The 22,446-nt window shown below is 44.6% G+C and overlaps 1 protein-coding gene across 4 annotated transcripts; it reads right to left on the reverse strand.

The window, feature by feature from the left end:
* Positions 1-966: 966 nt before the first annotated feature.
* LOC134465104 (tropomyosin alpha-1 chain-like) lies at positions 967-22,057 on the reverse strand. 4 transcript variants are annotated; one of them, XM_063218557.1, is made up of 9 exons: positions 21,553-22,057; positions 18,295-18,420; positions 7,941-8,074; positions 6,999-7,116; positions 6,006-6,076; positions 5,428-5,503; positions 4,668-4,730; positions 3,850-3,919; positions 967-2,473 (listed from the first exon to the last, which is right to left on the reverse strand). In XM_063218557.1, exons 1-9 carry the CDS (start codon positions 21,664-21,666, stop codon positions 2,391-2,393), a joined length of 855 nt encoding a protein of 284 aa, XP_063074627.1. In that variant the 5' UTR covers positions 21,667-22,057; the 3' UTR covers positions 967-2,390. The 4 variants fall into 4 exon arrangements, with proteins under 4 accessions (XP_063074627.1, XP_063074628.1, XP_063074625.1 ...); XM_063218555.1 differs by lacking the exon at positions 967-2,473 and adding an exon at positions 2,943-3,177; XM_063218558.1 differs by lacking the exons at positions 18,295-18,420; positions 21,553-22,057 and adding an exon at positions 14,113-14,587.
* Between the last annotated feature and the right edge of the window lie 389 nt (positions 22,058-22,446).

A 22,446-nucleotide genomic window follows, 5' to 3' on the forward strand; every position in this document is an offset into this window, starting at 1 on the left:
AAAGTAACAATCCCATCCCTATTACAAAAGAGTAAAAAAGTAACAATCCCATCCCTATTATGCAAGTGTTATGATTTCAAATTAACATTACACCTGGCTCAATGTCAGTATCGGAAACTTTGAGAAAATTCAAATCCGATCTGATCTCTGCATTATGTTGATATCTTAACCCGATACGATACACTGATACAGATATCCCATCCCTATTGACAACCCCTGCACACCCTGGGCTGTCATGGGTAAGCGGTCAGGGTGTCAGACTTGTAGCCCAAAGGTTGCCGGTTCGACTCCCGACCCGCCAGGTTGGTGTGGGCAGTAGTTAGCCTGATTATCATCAACTTTCAAATCTCTTCGAGACTTGGTCTGACCAAGAGCACAACAATTAACATTTCCCAAATGACCTCCCTTGGTTTGCTAATGATTGTTTGCTGCCCAACAAAGTAGGAGTTCCTGTATTTGCGGGAACTCAGAAAGTACTTGCATTGACTCTTGACCTGACTGGTAGCAACGCTGACGCTGATGCGTCACTAGGAGGGCACGGCCTGGCTAGGGAGTAGTTAACCAGTGCTCTCCCCCATCCTCCACCATGACTGAGGTACCCTGAGCATGGTACCGTCCCGCCGTACTGCTCCCTTTCAGGCGCCATTGGCGGCTGGCCCCTTGCATGGGTGAGGCATAAATGCTATTTCGTTGTGTGAAGAGTGCCTTGTGTGCTGTGGAGTTCTGTGTCACAATGACAATGGGAATTGGAGTTTCGCAGTTGGGCTTTCGCTTTCACTTTCACCCATAAAGTGTACAGACATCCAATCAAGGAGCTTGTGCAGCAGTGGATCCACCGAGTACCACACTGCACCATACTATGTACCATACACAGGTCCTTTACAGCCAGAACTGGCTCCTGCCATCTATCAAACTCTTTCAATTCAAACACACGCGCACACACTTTCAAAATTTATAAAACTTTATTACAACTTCTCCAGAGATACAAAACAAATTAAAGATAGACATGTGGGTCAAAGGGAAGGGTGTCTTTATAAAATAAAAGAAATAAGTATGGATGCAGGGGAAAGAAATTGCCAAAAAAAGTAAAGTATCAATGTCTTTGGTTTTGTATGTTTAACAACCACTACCTATTTTATATACATTTCAGGGAAATCTTAGCACCGTTGAGTTATAGGCTATCACCTACAGTCTTGTGTAATACTATTTGTTTCATTGATGGAAGATTGTCACATTTGAAAAAAGGCTCATTTCTGTCTTCAGACATACAAAAATACTTACGAATGCAACAGAGAGGGGGTGCTCTACCTCAACAGTTAGTGTAGGTCAGAACACAGACCTTCTAGAGGTATGCCTTGTTATTTTTTAGTCTGACTAAAATAAATAGCACTGTCTTTTTAAACAGATGGTTCAGCTCAAAACACTGGAATGTCTCATTTGTTAAGGTGAAATGTTGACAAAATGCATGGACTACATAGAAATGCATAGAAAATTCTTTAAACAAAACAACAACAAAAAATACAACCAATTACAAAGTGGTTAAAAGGAATGTGCACAGACATGGAATAGTGATAGCGCAAGAGGCTGGGCAATTTGGAATGTTCTTGACAAAAAAAACCTTGGAGAACATTGTGAGCAAGACTAGGGCCGCCTTTCAAACTAGTTTCTCCCATCCTTACTTGTGGCTTGTGGCCTCTTGCATTTCCGGATTGGAAATGAGATAATGACCTTCAAATTGTGCTTATGTGAGGTATTGAATAATACTTCAATTATACTTCAATTAACCGGCATTGAATTTTGCCCGGAACAGGAACAGAACCAGAAACCTAATTATTAGCCTATACACTTGTGAAAATAATGGTAACCAGTAAATACTGGTAACCAAGATTTTTATTTTGTTCCTCAAACTTGTGGGATTTTGTTGTTGCCCACTGAGTGGCAAAGCCACACTTAAAATAATAATTGCTTTGAATTATTACCGTCTCATTTAATGAAGGTTGTAAAAGTATTATATTTAGTTTATGCAGGATGAGACATAATTTATTTAAATGTTATTTATTTTTTATCCATTTATTAAACAGCTGACAGGCAGCGAAATTAACTGTTGCAAGAAAGTATTTTTTGGGTTTGGGAACGTCTATTTAATGGTGGTACACACAGAACCGAAAACGTTAGAATTCAGTTTCTGTTCAGAATGAACCAATTGCATAAAATGTCTGGTTCAAAGCCCTGCTTCAATCAACCGTCACCTCGCGCCTTGCATCACGAGGCCACAAGCAACGGGAAATGGGGGGAACTCATTTGAAGGATGCCCCAGCTTCAAAACACGGAGAGCTCTACGCTGAAACTGTGGAATGTTGGTGATTGGTCCTCCTCATCTCCCCTGGGGTTTACAAGCTGTTCAGCTCCTGTAGCGTCTGGTCCAGCACATGATGCATCTCCAGGTTCTCATCTTTGGCAGTAGTTAGGTTTTCTAAAGCAAAGGGGTTAGTGCCATTAAAACACTTCACTAAACTTCAGAAAGTATACAAATAATACCTAGACAAAGCGTGTAAAATAACCTGTGATGATATGTCCCAAAGTCTATAAGTAAAAGTGTTCACAATCCACTTTTAACCAAAATGGTGTAATATTATTCTTGGTTACACTCATGATCGCTATATTATTACATCTTGGTCTAGAGGATTGCATTTCTTGACTGACTACAGAGAAATACTGGCACACAAGCTACATCCAGTCATGTTCTCTCAGTGTTCTTAACACAGTTGATTTCCCCAATTGATAATCTGACTGGTGAGTTCATCAGCTGTGTGGCCAGATACTTACTCTGAATGCGGGGGTGACCTGCAGAGATAGTGGCTGTTTCAAGAGAATCAAAGCAAAGTGATACCATGGCCATGCATGAACAAGAGGAAAGGAAGAAAAGGAAACAAGGAAACAAGGAAAGTTCATTTCAATTTTATTTTGATAAAAGCAGTGGGTAAAGGCAAAGTGTGGGAAAGGGAAACGGAGGGGAAAAGTAGACAGGATAGGACGCTGCTAAGTTAACACCAGGCAAAGAGTCAAACTACAGCAGGCAGCCCACGAGGCCATTTTACAAGGAGGTCATGTCATTCAGGGCATGATCCAGCTCCTCACTGATGGCCTTGTACTTCAGCTTCTGGGCATACAGTTCATCTAGGAGGCACGCATGGTCACAGGGGTCAAAGGTGACGAGAATGATGAGGCACAGGGAAGAGCACAGGAAACAGGCAAGAGGAGGAAAAAAGAAAAGAAAAAAGACAGAGAGGGGGAGAGAGAATATCAATAGGATTAGCACAGGTTGGCAGTTATCAGAGAAATAAAAAGATATAAGGGAAAAAAGCATAAGGAAAGGGCAGAAGAAAAGGACAAAGGGTGGGATTGCTAAAGTGTGATCCTGGGATCAGTCACCGAAATGGTCATGGGCACACACCCAAATGAAATAGAAAATGCATAAATACACCATGCCAAAGCATTGAACTCTTGTAATTTTGTGTCTATGTAATTTTGTGTTCCCCCAATCATGCCCAATGAAATAAATCTAGTCAGGTAATAGAAATGCACCACCCAATATTACAGAGTGCGGCGGCATGGGACTCATGCTCTTGAAGATGAGTGAGAGATGCAGCAGAAATTTAATTGAAGATTGGGGGGCCTAATCCTCCATCCATTGGTCAAGTGCCCTTGAGCAAGGCACTTAACCCCTACACTGCTCCAGTGACTGAAACCAATACCCGGTAAATAACCAAGTCGCTTTGGATAAAAGTTTCCGCTAAGTAGAATGAAATGTATTGTAATCAATGTAAAAAAAAATTAAAAAAATCTTACCCTCTAGATCATCAATGGTCTTCTCCAGCTTGGCCACTGTTCTCTCTGCAAACTCTGCCCGTGTCTCTGCCTGCAAGGCATACAGAGCATTAGTATTCTGTGTAGTTGTACTGTAGGGTTACAAGCGTGTAGTAGTTTCAGGGTCGTGTGGAGGGCGTGTGATTCCTGCATTTGTTGGGTATGTAGGCCTACTGTATGACTGGGGAAGTGAACAGCAAGTGCTATTCTGCACCATTAGAATTGAGGTGCTCTTTGGAAGAGTTTCTGTCCCCACATTGCTCCAGGGGTACAAATGTACTGTAGTAGTAGTAGTAGTAGCTAGCAGTAGTAGTATGTCACAATTAGGGTTCAACTCAAGTGCTCAGCTTCGAGTGCACTAACCACATATTTTATCTGAACATGGTCATAAGATGGTCATAACACCTCCTTTATCTTGTAACAAAGCGCCTTATGGTCCAGATGCGTCCTGTTTTAGCGATGCTGCTACGTCAAATTTGCAGTAATTACAACATCCGACCTAATCCAATTTTTAGAATTAGCACACCTCCTTAGGCCAGGTGCGTAGGAGTGGAACCACTGGGTCTACAAAGATGAAACAAAAAAGCTCCCGCACACTGTTCACATTTGCAGAGTTTTACCTGCTTTTTTGTCTCAACATCCAACCTAATACCAATACTTTGAAGGCCTTTTGCCTCTCCTTCAAAGCTGCCATAGTTACTGCACTTTGTCTTTGTTGGGCAGTTAAGCATGTTATGTTATACGCTGATTTTCAGGATTTAATATGAGATTTCTTACAAAAGAGAGTTGAGTACTCTTACCTCTTTCAGCTTGTCAGTGAGCATTTTAATTTCCTCTTCATATTTGTCCTCCTTCTCAGAATACTGTGCCAAAGCCAAAAAGAAAAAAGTTTAGTACAGTGTCCATCGAAATATATTGAGAGGCACAAGACCTTTGCATGAGGAATATGACAGCATTTTCCACAAAACCCATCAAGCAAACATCTTCTATTAGAGTAAGATACTTCAAGCCTGTGCATTTCCTGTATCCATGTGATGTCAGGTGAACGCCCTTTTAGGAGACCTTAGGTTAGGAGACCGTTGGAGTCTTACGGTTGAGTATAAATGGAGTTCCCTTGGCACTGTAGATGGCGGTAGTGCACATCTCATGCAAGAAAGACAAGTGGAAGGAGGGGACAACGATAACCTGGTTCTCACGCAATGGTTGTTACCAACCATCTGGAACATTGTCAATCGCTTAGCTCTGGAAAGGCGTGTGTGTGCTCAAAACAGCTCGAACCACGGACTTGTATATACCCCGCCCCGCGATCCCACCCCGCGATTCTGATTGGACAGGCATTGAAATATCTTATTCCTTCGGGCTCGTCTAAGATTTCCAGACCCAAGTGCGAGCTCACGAAGTTTAACGAAGGTGCCCAAAGCACAAAGGGTCTGCGTGAGAGCAAGGCTAGGACAATGCCCCCTTAGGAGACCAAACTTGAGCACACTCCTTTGCATTGGGTGGGAGGAGTTTGGGTTATCTTATCTAATATCAGATGTTTGCATTAAAGCTTTGACTCACCTTGTCAGACTGTGCTTCTAAAGACTTCAGGTTGTTAGTAACATTTTTCAGTTCCTCCTCCATATCACCGCATTTACTGAACAGGACAAAAAAAAAACAAGTTGTTTAGTCACCAGGCGGAAAATGCTGTGAGTGAGTCATGAATCTTAAGCTGAGTAAATCATCTGACATATCTGCATATGCCATTCATTCAGAGGGGCACACAGTGCACCTTTAGAATATCTCTAACTTATTGTGAGTAGTGCAAATGCAAACGCAAACATCAGTCTTGACTTGTATTGTATTGCCACACTGCTGTTTCGTCAATTTACTTCAATACTAATAGAGTAGAGTAGAGTAGAGTTTCATTTATTGATCCCTAGCCATGATTCAGTGACATAAGCACACACTGAAAAAAAGCTTCAAGATTCTTTTTATTTGTCCCGAAGGAAATTTGTCTTGGACATACACATACTGTATATATGATGTGTATACTGGTGCTAGTATAGCTAGTATACTGGTGCTACAAGCAAGAAATGTATGGGAGTGATAAACAGAGTGGAACTGAGAGTGGTTGACAAACACAGAGTGAAACTCACAGCTCCGAGATCTCTGCCCTCTCCTCGGCTCTCTCCAGCTCGCCCTCAAGGATCACCAGCTTGCGGGCCACCTGACAAAAACAGCACACATCCTCACTGCACAGTTCAACATCACACCTCCAACACACATCCTCACTGCACAGTTCAACACCACATCTCCAACACACATCCTCAATGCACATCAACATCACATCTCCAGCACACATCCTCAATGCACATCAACATCACGTCGCAGCACACATCCTCACTGCACAGTTCAACATGACACCTCCAGCACACATCCTCAATGCACAGGTCAACATGACGTTGCAGCACACAACCTCAATTTCACATAGTTGCAGCACAGATCTCCTCAAAGCATGGCTGAATTTCACAGTGTCACCGAACAGATCCTTAATTTAATAATATCTCCCCAAGTTCCACCACACAGACTGAAATCAGAATCTGGGGTAAGCAGACAAAGCAGGTGTAGGTTAGAGGGCTTCGACATTCTTTTCAGTACTGCGAAGGTGCTCTTTGGTTGAACGTAACTTGGAAATAATGTTTTGAAGATATTAAAAGCTCTAATTTCAAGCAAAAACATGTTGGTAATTAAAAGCTTATTAACAAAGACGACGAGTGCCTTGGATATATCTTGGATCTTCAAAACATTATTTCCAGATTTTTGGGAGGATTTTGTATTCCACCATAGGCATCCCTGGGCCTAGCTCTAAATCTGATAGAACTTTCTGTTCCCCAAATCACCCATCTCATCTCTCTCTTTCTCTCTCTCATCCACCCATCTCCTGCTCTCCCCTCTCTCTCCAATCCACCAATCTCCTCTCTCTCTCTCTCTCCAATCCACCCATCCTCTCTCTATCATCCACCCCTCCTGCTCTCCCTCTCCAATTCACCCACCCCCTATCTCTCTCTCTCTCTCTCTCTCTCTCTCTCTCTCTCTCTCTCTCTCTCTCTCTCTCTCTCTCTCTCTCTCTCTCTCTCTCTCTCTCTCACCTCCTCATATTTGCGGTCGGCCTCCTCGGCGATGTGCTTGGCCTCCTTCAGTTGCATCTCCTGGATCTCCATCTTCTCCTCGTCCTTCATGGCCCGGTTCTCGATCACCTTCATGCCCCTATGTACAGGATACAGGGATAGTCATGACCTGCTTCCAAATCACCCTCATGTCTGTCAAATGAGCATGCGTGTACAGCTTGTTTGTAGTGCATAAAACACAGAGGCACTAAAGGGATAAAATGAAAAAGAACATTTTAAAAATGAATGTATTCAAATCATTAGTTCTTGAGTCTGGATTTCCTTTTCTTTGCCGTTAAGACTTCTTTAACACAGACCTATTGATGTGTTTTTGTATATACATTTCTGCTGAGCTGATATACACAGTCTCCAAATGCTCTCTGCAAGCAAACCATTGTTGCAGTGAGTATGAGGAAGGCTTATTCAGAAAATGATTTTTTGTAAGATCGGACACACAATGGTTGTACTTAAGTATTTTGCTGGTAAATTAGTCTTCAATAGATTACAACAGTGATTCACAACCAGCGGTACGTATGTGTATCACGAGGGGTTTGCAAGAACGCTGTTAAGGGTATGTGGTAAAAATGTTATAACAAATGTACGGAGCACAGTCACACTGGGATAGAGAAACACGTCTAGAGCTTGTGGTATGACAAAAAGGTTTGGGAAACACTGAACTGCCACATAGCGCTACATGGCTGTTCCAGAGCTCTTCACTTACAGAACAGCCATAAACAATTGGTTACGCTGGCAACTGGCCTTACGTACATGGTATACACGCATGATGGGTTTGAAGATTTTATCCAGGACATCCTGGATTTTATCCTTGGATTTCTTCTCAGAGCTTTAGTCTTTTGATATGCATGCACCTTCACAAACTACATTACACTATCCATGTAGACTGCCGAATGGTGGTGTGTTTACCTCTCGCTCTCGTCGGCTGCCTTCTCGGCCTCCTCCAGCTTCTGCAGTGCTGTGGCCAGTCTCTCCTGGGCCCTGTCCAACTCCTCCTCCACCAGTTGGATACGCCGGTTCAGTGCTGCCACGTCCCCTTCGGCCTGCAGACCACAGAGGGCAGGGGACAAGGCAAGCATGAGCAAACACATGGCCACTGGGTTAGTTCTGCTACCGTGTGCTGCGTTGTATTGTATTCAGGGCTCTAAATGACTTCTTTCATCACCAGCCAAAATGTCTAGTAGATGTTTCTCTTACTAGCCAAACACAATCTCACTAATGGGTGAAATGAACTGAAATGTCACTAGTATTTGAGCAGTTGGTGGTGTCAGAGCCCTAAATGTGTTGTGTTGGCTTCCATGACTTTCACGGTCAGGGAAATGCATACAATGGCTCCAACTGAATAACTGCTCTTTAGTACTTAAGCTGTATCACCACACTTGCAGCTCAACATACAATATCATAGAGCTGCTTAAACACGGAATTGTGATTACCCTTAACACATTATCTGCCTTCTTATGCCACCAATCGGCACTTGTACACTTCTAATACAATGTTTATTTATGCTTCAAGATGCATTTCCAATAATGGTGCACTATTAATTTACTCTGTCCTAGCTGTTGCCACTGTCTCTGCAAATCAAGCGAAACAGAGTTTTTCCTCACCCCTGATGCCACCAGGGGCCGCATCTGAGCGCCCAATCTCTGTGTGACTATCTATGACTTATGCCAGACCCAGCCACTATGGACCTTACGCATCTAGGAATCCCGGTCCTAACCTGCGTTGCCCCTATGACTCTACGATCTCTTTCTACCTCTTCTTCCTCTGCCTTCCTGCTATCTGTGCCTCTCCTCTCTGCCTCTCCTTTTAAATCCACCTCTAACAATTATGTTCTTTTTTTCTCATTTGTTAAGCACTTTGAGTTGCATCCCTTGTATAATACAGTGCTATACAAATACAATTATTATTATTATTATTATTATTATTATTATTATTAGATAGATTTACTTTAGTGAATTGTAGACCAAGACCAGGCTCTGTGCCAAGCCTTTTCTAAGTCCCCCAGATGTGGAAAACCATAACTCAAAACCACAACAGATAGATGCTACTGTGACTGCACGTTTAGAAATATACAACAGAATGGGTTTCAAACTTTTTAATGTTGGCCTAAGGAACAATAATACACGAGCACCAATACACCTAAACACTCAGACAGACTTGTACACACAAACATGGCCAAAGGTCTCCCTCAAATCTGTATTCATGTGACTTTTCATGTCTGCATTCAAACCTGTATTCATCTCTTTTTCACACTGAAATGAATGTTAGAGACCCATTTATTTGCATTGACTCGCTACACATTTTGTGTTTCAGTGTTGGAGTCATATAGGAGCATCAAGCACATGGCAGATGCAGGGAGTGAATGTTTAGCTTAGATAGTGCTAACAGTAAGCGATTTAGTTGCGTGCACATCCAAGTTAACAGGTGCCGGACTAAACGTGATCAAACAAAAAAGAAAGAGGATTCGCACACTGTTGCTGCTCCCAGTTTACAATACACAACGTTTTGACAAGTCTGGTCTTCGTCAGGTATAGGTACACCTGACTGGTCGAAACGTTGTGTATAATAAACTGGGAGCAGCAACAGTGCAGATCTTCTTTCTTTTTTGTTCCGTTTAGGTATACGTCACAGTGTGGGAACCCCTGGAGGACGAAATAAATAAACCGCTGGCCCCTTTTAGATGCCGTCTCTGTGGACCTGGAGTAAACAAATGGGCTGGTCCCCCACAAGTGCACATCCTCTCCCAGTGCCCTGGGGTGCGCTCTTTTCCGCTCTCTCCATCTCAATTTTCACTCACACACACTTAAACTCTTTCCCTTTCTTGCTGATCCTCTCTCTCTGTGTCTCTCGGTCTCTCTCGGTCTCTCTCTCTCTCTCAGTCTGTCTCTCTCTCTCTCTTTGTTTCTCTCTCTTTCTTTGTTTCTCTCTCTTTCATTCTTTCTTCCTCAGCCTTTATTGCTAGGTTCAGAGGACTGGGCACGCCCCCTCCTTAGTCACCACATTCTACAGCTGCCTGGGCCAGACGCCATATATGGTAAAACAGATGCTGGGGAAGGAGGGCGCAAGACTGTCACAGAACGAAACTGCCTGTTGTGACGTGACTCAAATAAAAAGACAACGTGCACAACCATGACCCTTTTAAATCACTCAGAGCGGGTATTTCCTTGGCCTGTGTTTACACATGTTCAGCTTCTCTGCATTAAAGGCAGTGTCTCTGTCGGCCTGTGTTAAAAGCTTTTCTTGGAGACTGAAGAGCACATGACGGATAGGAAGCTGTCACACTCTTACCGGCTCATTCACTGCTGTGTGACTGAAGTGAACCTTGACCTCTACAAGCATATAAACCATTGTCAGTTAGGTTAGTGCAGTGGTTCTCAAACTTTTTCTGCCGGGATCCCCATTTGCACCAAAGAATATTACCACGACATGACCCCCCTCTCCATTCCGAATGCCAAACATGTTTTGTTCATTAATATTGCTTAATTTTAAATGGCAATTTCTAAAAAGTAAATATCATAGAAATTAATACTTATGCTTAATACTGCCTAATACATAGCCCCATAATGCATGCCGTTCCATCTGAGGCACACTGTAATAGTCATTGAAAGGTTAATTACCATAGTACTACTCTACTATGACATACTACAGGGCCTTCAGTAATGCACTATGACTCGATCATTGCCATTCTGGTAACAACAAATTTATAATGCTGTGCTTTAAAGGGACACTGTGTGAGATTTGTAGTTGTTTATTTCCAGAATTCATGCTGCCCATTCACTAATGTTACCTTTTTCATGAATACTTACCACCACCATCAAATTCTGAGTATTCATTATGACTTGAAAAATTGCACTTTTCATACATGAAAAGGGGGATCTTCTCCATGGTCCGCCATTTTGAATTTCCAAAAAATAGCCATTTTTAGCTGCAAAAATGACTGTACTTGGACCATACTAGAAAATATTTGTTTAATACTCAGTAAACTTTCATGTAAAGATCAAATTTGGCAATAGGCAGCCCAATTTCAATGAGCAGCATAGTTGCAGTACCTTGTTTGACCATTTCCTGCACAGTGTCCCTTTAACAGGTCAATACTTTCTAACCTATTTATGGAATTGTGGTACTGTTAACCTGTGGTTTTACGATTCTTATGCAAAGTTCATTCCGTCGAACCCCTACGACCCCCCCTGCAGTACCTCTGCAATCCTCCTAGGGGTCCCAACCCCCAGTTTGGGAACCAGTGGGTTAGTGAGCAAGTACATTATTGGGTCTTTGTAAAGGCACTCAAAGGGGAATCACACAGAGGCACTCAGTCAGTTTGCATGCGTTGTGCCAATATAAAAAGCCAGTTCAATCTCTTTGGTTGTGGCTAGTTAAATATAAACAAACCAAGCAAAAAAACTTTTAACAGTAGCTTACCTGTGTATCCTCGATTTTAAGTCGCTCTGGACAAAAGTCCTCTGAATACACCATAAACCTTATAAGACCCTAAAGTAGACTGCTCTCAAACCTTGCCACATTTTGCACAGAGGCACATTTATTACCATGATGAAATTAAACAACTAAACTAAATAAATAGAAAATAAATAAATAAAACAGCAGGATATGACTAATTGGAAATTCCATGTATTGCATGGGCAAGCTTTTGGAGCAATGGCTTCCCAGTGCTGGGCGTGCCTACAGTTTCAGAAGGGGTCATTCAGCAGGGAAGCTTACGTATAATTGCCACTAATATGTCAGGGCAGCGCCAACATTAGAGGCTCCTGGTCGGCCAGCTGTGCTATGTTCACTTAATGCTTTTTTAATCTTGTTGGACACATCCTGTTATATCGCAACCCGGGAAGAATCCTTTACAGGGAATGGGTGACAGCACTGTTTTCTTTTTTTAGCGATTAAGAGGGGGGTGGGGGGACCAGAGGCCAAAGGGCCACATTCCCAAGATGGGGATCCGCAAGCTCCAACATTTAATACAGTTAATAAGCCATTTCATAAACCACCAGCAGTTTGATAATAACTTTCCAAAGCCACTTCTGAGAGCAATATTGAAAACTTTGGTATGAGCATGAACACAAGGGCGGCGGTGGTGGTGGTGGCATTGGTTGCAGCAGCAGCAGGCATTTGTCATTGCTATGTGGTGCCTCACTGTATGAGTAATCTGAGTTCAAGCATGTCCTAGCAAACAGGATGGCCACACACCATTTCACCCAAGGGACCCAGGAGCTGGGCCTGGGGTCTGGGGATGCATGGGAAAGCAGGCCTCGCTACGCTACGCGCTGGGTTACTTCCTCTGGGCAGGCAGACGGTGGGAGTGACTCAGGCCAGGCCACAGAACTATGCCATCAGACTGAGACGCTGACTGACCCAGGACTGGACTGGGATCAAAAAACAGCCCCGCCATTTTTGGCATAGACCAGCCTCTCACACAGCCCCTTGCTTTTCTATGATATGATGGTTAGGTCCGTCCACTGTACATGGAGATGGATCAATGGGACGCCGCATTTAAAATTGAGGGAAGGTCTCTAAGGAAAAAAAAACTTTTGAAAAAACAAACAAAAAGCAACAGCATCAGCCCTGAGTACTCTTAGCCCACAGGGAAAATGTCCTGTATGCCAGATGAACAGTCCAGCCCTGGACTGACCCCAACCCTGCCTGAACTGCGTCGACCTGAAAGCAGCTCAGTGACCATCAGGAGGTGTTGAGGTCAAGCATCTGTGTTGGCCATTACATGGGTCAAATGATTACCAGACCACCCCCGCCACCCTACCCAACCTAACCCAAATGTTACCCCAACACCTGAAGACCCAGGCCTGCACAGACCTTTTAACGTTTTGAGATTACCCCAAGACACACGCACACATGCACGCACACACCCACTCACGCACGCACGCACGCACGCACGCACGCACGCACGCACGCACGCACACACACACACACACACACACACACACACACACACACACACACACACACACACACGCCTAGCCTGCCAATCACAGCACAGGATGTAGGATATTTCGAGTCAGGTCAAGTCAATTTCAGATGTGATCTACCACAATCTTCCAGTGCATGGAGAGATGGCTATGGGCTTGTCAGTAGGAAGTGATTGAAGTGAGCATTGAGGGTTGTTTTTTTAAAATATATATATACTCAAAGGACAGGAGATGGCAGGAAGTGAAATGGTAATTTGCGCTCTGCGTCACATCCCGTGGTTTCCAAAGAGATGCTATTTCCTGTGTGGAGGACCCACTGCTAAATGGACATTCATTCATTTCAGACTCGCTGCTGCTTGCTCTTCACAATCATGGGTCCCATCTCTAAGTAATGTTGTAGGCTAATTATAACACAAAGCTGAACTGACATCAAAACCCAAACAATTGAAAGCATCTAAAGTGTTGAGTCCAGAGTTGAGACCCTTTACACGAAATTGTTTAAAATTATTTTTCACAATTTTAAAACCTTGGACATCCATGGACAATCACAGTTAACAGTCTGAGATTGAGATAACGGTATGAAATTAGGCTACTTAAACATTTTTAAACATGCTCCCTATGACTTGCACTGACCTTGTCAACACAAACAACTGAACAGCTTGTTACTATTGATTTCATTGACCCATATCATTTATGCACACAAAAGGTTAAGCACCTGAGAGGATCAATAGGCTACTGTAGCCTACATCACAGTAGACCTAACACTCTCACCTACCCACACGCGTTTGCTGGGCAAGTGTGGTCTGAACACCTTCAGTGCTGTGCACACCCTAATAGCCTATTGAATGACAAACTAGCAAACTTTGGCCTGAAGAACATCAAATAATATATCATGGTATTGGTAGCCTATTATGCAATGCATGATAATACGAATGTGGGAAAAAAAACAAGTTGTAGAGAGAGGGAAACAGCAGCAGGCTATAAAAATAGGTGCGTGCTGATGAAAGTAAATATCCCAAAGAGAAGAGAGGAGGACCAGTTCACAGCAGTGAAATGGATGCAGACGCAGCAGGAGTAGCCTACAGGGGAAAGAAGAAAAGAAAAGCAGGGAGAAGAACTCAAGGTAGGCTTGAAAAATAGGCTGCTCTCACATTTTCACGCTGGTCCCGTTCATTGTCCAGTTCTCGCTGCAGAAGTTGGGCACGGTCTTCTGCATCGTCAGCTTGCTGCTGCAAAGTCTGGATTTTTCTTTTAATGGAGTCCAGTGAATTCACACCGGTCATTCTCGTACGGTTTTGATAATAAGCGTTAATACAAGAAACAGAGCTATCGTTTTTGGCAACAAAAATCGCCAACCAAAAATCCTCCAAAAGTTAGTTTCAGTTGGACTCGATCGACGCTCCAACCCTTGCCTTTGATAGGGTAGCCTACACAAGGGAAAAATAATCAGAGAAAACGTCGCCGCTCCAGATGTTTGACACAAGCAAATTCGAAAAGAGGTCTGCGGCGTTTTTGCTTCTAGCAGCTATTTTCCATGTGCCATTCAATTTTTTTGAACGTGTAGCGGTTGCATTGGAGTTCTGAGAGAATGAGGAAGACTGGAAAAGGGGTTGGACGGAGTCTACAAGAAAGTTACAGCTAAATCCTCCAATCCTGGGAAGAAGTTGGTTTCATATGACATCACGGCCAGGGAAGGGGGATGGGGTTCCTGACTTTTTTTTCTTTGCAGAGCGGGTGAATTCTCTGTGTAATTAACTGACTGTTGAACATATTAGGAGAGAGATGGGAGAAAGGAAGAGATAGGAGGATAGCCATTTTTGAACATCCTCCTAACCCAATGAATACAGGTTAGTAGGCCTAGCCTAGGTGTCATCATTTGGATATTTGCCTGAACAGAGAATAAACATTGAATCACATGAGGATGTGAAGATGAGGATACGCCTAACTACATCAGAAGGCTTATATAGCCTACTGCAGTATGATGCTCTGAATAGAACGTCTCCACCTGTTATTGTCTGTGGGCATTAAGACATCATTGTAGCACTCTATTGAAAAAAAAGAAAACAAACACACTCCACATTCCAGCTCAAGTCTCCAACCTGTGGAATGTTAATTCATCTGGTTGACATTCCCTTCAGCCATGGGGTGGCGACACCAACACACTGTGGTCCCCTCTTCCTCCCTCCCTCCCTCTCTCTCTCTCTCTCTCTCTCTCTCTCTCTCTCTCTCTCTCTCTCTCTCTCTCTCTCGCTCTCTCACATACACACACTCTCTCCTTCAATCACTTTCACGGTCTCTTACACTACTCTACCTATCTGCATTATTGGCACTGCATAAGATAACCATTGGCTTGTCTATTACAAAGAGTATAATCGCCAGTTTCATTGAACTGAATATACTCTGTATACAGAAGTATTCAGTAGCCCTGATGGCAGCCGAGGCCTCAGTAGTAGTAGTAGTTGAGTGAGTTTTGCTTTGCAATAAACAGCACCTCATAATCAGTCTGCATGTCACTGAACCCATATCAAAGTATAGGTGTGTGTGTGTGTGTGTGTGTGTGTGTGTGTGTGTGTGTGTGTGTGTGTGTGTGTGTGTGTGTGTGTGTGTGTGTGTGTGTGTGTGCATGCGTGCGCGCGAGTGCGTGTAGGGGCGTCCGTGTGCATCAAAACTCGAGTGCATGAATGCTGATGGTGATGGCACATTGCTGCGCGCGCATGCACACTTTGCCATTTCAGTGCATTCTGGTTACAATTTTCTAACCAGAATGCATCTTAATTTTGCATTGCTCATTTGTCCTGCTCAATCGGCGCAGTAGTGCTTCATCACGAACGAGCCCAACTGTGTTGTGGCAGTGTCTCAACGATGTGTGTGCTGCCCCCATCCTCACCAGGCAAGGTAATAAATTCTTATCAGACAAACCGTGAGCATACCTGAGGCTGAGGCTGACCCGACCCGCGACCTGTTGCCCCTCAGTAGGATAGTCCCCTACAAAGTAAAAGTTTTCTTAACACTTCAATGCTCACATAGTAAATGTCTCAGTGTTAACGCAGCACCCAGAGAGTCAAATCTAGCACTCTTAATTGCCAGTCCTACCCCTCTAGGTTTTTAAGAAGTCAATACTGCGAAATTTACTGTGACCAAGCAGAAGGTATTTTGTGCTGTGTTGGTGAGGCACACAGAGTACACATAAGCATCTGTGGGAAGCCCCGCATTGCTAGTCTGGCCAGGTTCATTTTCAAGGTCAGAAGGTAAGCTTCCATCCCCGTGGGACTCACTGTTTATGTGTGTCTTATCCCCACAGGTAGGTTACAGTATGTGAGTGTTTATTTTCTTTGGCTGTGGGAAAAGTAGGTCCAGAGGCGTTCTGTGTTGCGAAGAGCAACCCCTCTCCCTGCTCCAATGCAGTCCTCCTCCACCACCCCCCAAACTACCTCCCTTCCCACTGCACACCCCAAAACCCACAACCACCCCTCCACTCCCCTTCTGACCCCCAGCGGAAGTGCTCTCTCCGCGCCGGGCTCTTTTAACACACGGCTGCCGGCCGTACTGTTTGCTCTAGCTACATTCCAGACATTCCGGGTAGGCTGCTGAGGCATGGTGGGGTGGGGCGGGGCGGGGAGCAGGGCCAGGGGTTGGGGCTGAGACTGAGGCTGAGGCTGATGCAGGGGTAGAGGCTTGACTGGACGGCCACATAATGAAAAGAAAGCTGAATGTCTGCACACACACTTGCTGCCGTTTTGCTTTTTTATTCTTTCTTTTCGAAAAGTGTACGTTCACCTTTATTTTCATAGCTGTCCGACCCTTATTTCCTGCACCTGCATTTTGGATGTGCACACCACATTACTTGGATGCAGCCATCAGCCATCAGGCTGAGGAAGATCTCAATTGTCGTTTGTTAAATGAAGTTTTTTATATGTGTAGACCATTCTCTCACACTTATCTTCTACCATTTGTCTGTCACCTGGATTACTGTTTTGGGGATGTGCATACATAACCAAACCTCCAAACATCACCAGCCATAAGCTTACCCCCCCCCCCCCCCCCCCCCCCCCCCCACACACACACACACACACACACACACATGCAGAAGCAAAGAAAACAAAACAAAACAAAACAAAACTGTTTGCCTGCCAAAGTAATCCAGAGACAGCCAGTCAGTCAGTTTGTCAGTGAGAGTGTGAAGTTATAAAGGGGGTGTTGATTATACAGTACGTTAGGTGGTAGACAGAGCAGCTATGTGTTTAGAGTCTGGTTGCACTGCTCCGTTGACTTCATGTTGGAGAGACAGAATTTGAAGCAGTGCATTTAGAGATAATTTAAGTAAAAGGAGATAACGATAAACTCTTTGCAGGTAGGTGTGTGTGTGTGTGTGTGTGTGGGGGGGGGGGGGGGGAGAGACAGAGAGAGAGAAAGAAATCTAGAGAAGATGAGAAAGCAAGAGAAGGATGAATCACTGATCTTCATGCATAGGTAAATAAACTGCTACCTGGATGTTTCTGTGTCACTTGATGGTGAAGCTCAGCAAGTGTGTGTGTGTGTGTGTGTGTGTGTGTGTGTGTGTGTGTGTGTGTGTGTGTGTGTGTGTGTGTGTGTGTGTGTGTGTGTGTGTGTGTGTGTGTGTGTGTGTGTGTGTGTGTGTGTGTGTGTGTGTGTGTGTGTGTGTACGTGTGTACGTGTGTGTGTGTGTGTGTGTGTCACACAAGGGTATATTACCGGTTCATTTGTATAGGTTATCAAAATGACCCATTCATATGTACTGTATATTGTTGCTATACAGTAACTCTGATTGAAGAAAGTTCCCGACTGCGAAGATTGGAAACCAGATTTTCCCCCTTTAATATTCTTCAGCATAGCTGTTGACAGCCAGCCGGTGATCAAAGGCCTTCCACTCCAGGTAATTATGCTGTCAGGCAGTGCATTCCCTGCGCAGCCAGCTGCAACTGCATTTGACTTGAAGAGGGTCTCACCAAAAACAAAGCTGTGTGTCATGTCCTCTGGTGAGTGTATATATTCATTCACCAGGCACTGTGCTGTGCAAAGCTACATTTGGATTCTTTTAAAAATCTACTTAGCCTATTGTTATTTTTTCGTGATTACAGTAACTGTTTCAACAATTCCACAAGGCCATGTAAGCTGTACATGTAGCGAACTGAAATATTTGGATCAGGACTGACTATACTATTCCACACTGGGTTTATCTTGTACATCATTCTTTGAATTTTTGTTTATTTTGTACGTTTTACTGGGAGAGAGAGAGAGAGAGAGAGAGCATCCTCCCTTTTTCTGCAAAGACTCACAGACTCCACCTATCACTGATGGATAGTGATACTCACGTCCGTGGCTTTCTTCTCAGATAGTTCCAGCTTCTCCTGGGCATCTTTCAGAGACTCGGAGAACTTGTCCAGCTCGTCCTCCGTCCCCTTCAGCTTCTTCTGCAGCCCCACCAGCTCCTCCTCCAGCTGAGGGAAACAAAGTCATGTTACCGTTGACGTTCAGAGCATTCTAATGCAATTATATGCCTTTGTTGTCAGATTCTTTAGCAGAAGCTCTAGCATGCTGTAAGACAGTGATTTTCAAAGTGTGCTCTGGGTACCACTGGTGGTCCGCGACAGAGGTCAGGTGGTCTGCAAGGGGATTTCTACTTCTCCATGACAAGCTAGCAGTACATTGTAGTAACATTGTTACAAAGCTAAACAAAGCTAGCAGAAGTCTTATTTTCAATACAATAAGGAAGGCTTGCAATGTGAATAAAAAGTAAATGATTTGCATCGAATTGTCCAATTAGCAGTGTCAGATTAGCACCCGTCAACTGTAAATTCAGTTGACAGCCAGGTGGTCTCTGAACATTTTTGGGGGGACAAAGTGGTCCTGTCTTTTTGAGAAACTCTGCAGTAAAATAATGTGTTTCTTGCATGATTCTACATTACAGATTGTATCTACACTATAATTATGTAGAATGTCTTTCCCCATACAACATTCCAATCATTTCATACAGGCCTTTATACTGGTAGGCTATACAGATATGCATCAGTGTTTTTTTAACTGATGTTGAAACATACCAAGACAAATTCTCCATACTGAATGTCTATACCTGCTTGGCAGTAAACATATTTTGTTTGTGCCCAGCATGTGTTTGTAGAATGAAAAATTGCATAAAAGCTTGACATCGCCAAGAGAGAAGTGATCTATAGAGCTCACAACATCCTATTTCTATAGTGCTGAGGTGAAACAAGATTATTTGTCATATAAGAATGCACATTATAGCCCATATTAGATGACTAAAAGTGTTGTCACAGGCTTCATTGTCTCTCTCAATGTCTAGCCAACTGGTCTTGGCTAAAATGTCCGCACTGATTTGTCATCCCAGTCTAACCCTGCTCTTCAGCCCCTGTGCCTGGGCCTGGTAGGCCCGTGCAGTAAACAGTGCCTGTCTGTAGCCAACAGGGGGGACAAAGGGGTATATTGTGCCGTGCCCAGGGAGAGAGGGGGCCCAAAATTGGGTCCTCATTACATTATACGTATTGGGTAGGTGGCCCTTTCAGATTACTTCGTCCTGGGCCCAGCAAAAGCTGCCAGCGGGCCTGGTAGCCACTGTTCCATCATCAGCATCCAGCTGAGGAGCAGCTCCAGCTCAGCCTAGGGCTGCCAGATGGCCGCAATCCAGACAGAAGGTCTGTTTCTTTTTCTGGGACTCCCCTGTTGTCTGCACTGTACTGGCAAGTCTGTCCCTGTCTGTCATGCTGTGCACTGCATACTGTACCTGTCATACTTCAGGTGTCTGTGTAGACCTGTAGGACGTATGATTCAGCTGACCGCAGACTCTGACATGCTCTTTGGGTGTTTTTTTTTTTTTTTTTTAAAGAGCTTCCTCCCTCCCACTTGAAAGTGATTCAAACGGCCAACACATAAAATGGTGTTTTGACAGACCCAGGCTTTTGGCCTCAAACAAGGAGACAAACATCCTTGCTCTCTGCTTCTCTCTCAAAAGTAAGCTCGCTATATAAGGGCATGTTAGGAGAGCAAGAGAGAGAGCAAAAAGCCAGTGGACGGGAGTGGAGGGAGAAATAACAGAGAGCGAGCGAGCAAGGCAAGTGAGTGATAAGTAGTGGAGCTGGGGAATGTTCTAGAATGTGGAATGCTGAGTGACGCCACAGTGCACCCCAGAGCCCTCTAACTAGTACCAAAGCAGGGCCTGCATTGGCTGGCAGCAGCTGACATAGCTGGCCTTTTTTTATTCCGGGTGGGGTGAGTGAGCTCCACCCTCTGGGCAGTGGGCACCACCCGAGTGCCTTGTGGCTGCTGCTGCTGCGGGACCCAGTATACCAGCTCCCAGGCCCTGCCGGGGATAAGCCTTGCAGACATGCCCCATGTCCATCATCGTCTCCATCACCATCGTCATCATCTGCATCAGTGATCGCCATGTGGGCTGACTCAGTGGGGAAAACTGATGGCACATGCCAGAGAATAACACTCCACATTTTCGAGGTCTAAATGTTTAGCTTGTTTGCACTGATGAATGGCCTGATGTTGCGCCATTAATCAGGCAACTGTGCCGAAGGTCCTGGCTTGGTTAGGATGTTTTAAAGCCTTTGCAATGAGGCAGGATGTCATTAAGTACAGATAATCAGAGGGGTCTGGTGTGAATTTAGCCATATATAGTCAGCAGACACTAAATATTTGTGTAGCTCTTGGCACAAACGCACTGGACATATTATCTTGTAGGTCTTCGCCCATTTGCTACTATTTCAGTTAGCATGTGTCTACAATTAGAAACAGTTCCTGGGTGATTCATGAGGACCTCAAACAATACCCAAGTGGATAAGTGCTCAAAAACTTAATGAATAATTGAAATGCATCCGTGTGAGCTGCCTCATAAGTTCCCACCCTTCAATGATCCCCCTCCACTCTGTTTGATGGCCATCCCGAGTTCTACTCTGCCTCCCCTCTGTCAACTCCATGCAAGTACTTCAGTGCCTGTGCAGTCATCCAGACACCATCTTCTCATCCTGCACTTTCATGCAGCAATCCCACTCCACCACCACCTTGGTCTTCTATCTTGCCAGCTTCTGCACTCTTGTAGATCAGTCCCACCCGAACATCTCCCCAATCATCAACTTCTTCACACTTGCTAATCAGTTCTGCAAAGCTACAAAACTATTCCATCATCATCTGACCTGTTCGCCACTTCAATCCCACTCCACCACCCCATGATCCCTCATGATAACCTGCTTTTCCTCATTTGCACATTAATCCACCTCCACCCACTGATCCATTCCACCACCACCTCTATCCTCAAGTCATCAGCATCTCATCTGCTTTTACCCCAATCCCACCCCACTAGCACATCACCTCCATCCACTAAAGAAAAAAGGATGGAATCACTCCCAACTCCCCAACATCCCGTGCTTTTCCTCATTTGCACCTCTATTTACCAATCCATTCCACCACCAGCATCTCATCCAATCCCACTCCACTAACACAGCACCTCCATCCTCTAAATTAAAAAAGAATGGAATTACTCCAACTCGCAGACTCCAACTCAAACTCCCGCCAACTCCTGCTCCTCCACCGTGCATCCTTCATCACCTCACCTGCTTGCACTTGTCCTCAGCTGCCTTCTGCTCGGTCTCTGCCTGCTCGGCGCGGTCGATGGCATTCTCCTTGTCCAGCTTCAGCATCTGCATCTTCTTCTTGATGGCCTCCATTTTGGCTGAATTGAGTTGGGCTGACGAGTCGCGGAGGAGAGGAAAAGGCTAAGGAGATGGGAGAGCTATAGGCAAAGGAGCCGAGCAGTGTAGAAAGCTATAGGGGTACAGTACGTGAGCCTGGTCTGAGCAGTTGGAGGCACTGCCTTCTCGGACAAAAGAGCAGAGAGTAAAATTACACAGCCTTTTTTCCCTGTCAAACAGTGGGGCCAGCACAAGCCACAAGGAGCAAGGGAAGAGAGAGCAAAAGAGAGAGAGAGAGAGAGAGAGGCAGAGATTTTGGAGAGACTGAGAGAGCAAGTGGAGGAGAGAGCAAGAGACAGAGAGAGAGAGAGAGAGAGTGCAAGGGAGAAAAGAGAGTCGGGTATGCAGACTGATACACGATGCTGCCTTCAGTGGTTTAAAGCCAGGGTTGTGGAGACAGCCAAGGTCCCCGGTGACCCCCCCCCCCTCCACCCCCCTCCCTCCTCTCCCCTCCCCTCCCCTTTGGTACCCCTTTCAGCCCCCAGAACCTACCACCACAGACCACCCCTAGAACATACAGTAAACCACCTCCCAAAGACCTTTCTAAGGAATAAGTGGGGCAGCGCCCTTGAGTGTGGACCATAGCCGAGCTCCTTATTTGGATTGTGTTGACTTTGTTTGTAGTGGTTGGGGAAGAGTCTGGGAGGGGTTGGAAAGGGAAGGGAAAAGGTCTTGATGCCGTATTTAACCTGCCTGGACCACCTGGCATGAAAATGTAAAGGGAGTTTGATCCAAGTACGTACTGTGGCGCTGAGA

This window comes from Engraulis encrasicolus, chromosome 16 (genome assembly GCF_034702125.1).
Source record: "Engraulis encrasicolus isolate BLACKSEA-1 chromosome 16, IST_EnEncr_1.0, whole genome shotgun sequence".
NCBI classification, from domain to species: domain Eukaryota; kingdom Metazoa; phylum Chordata; class Actinopteri; order Clupeiformes; family Engraulidae; genus Engraulis; species Engraulis encrasicolus.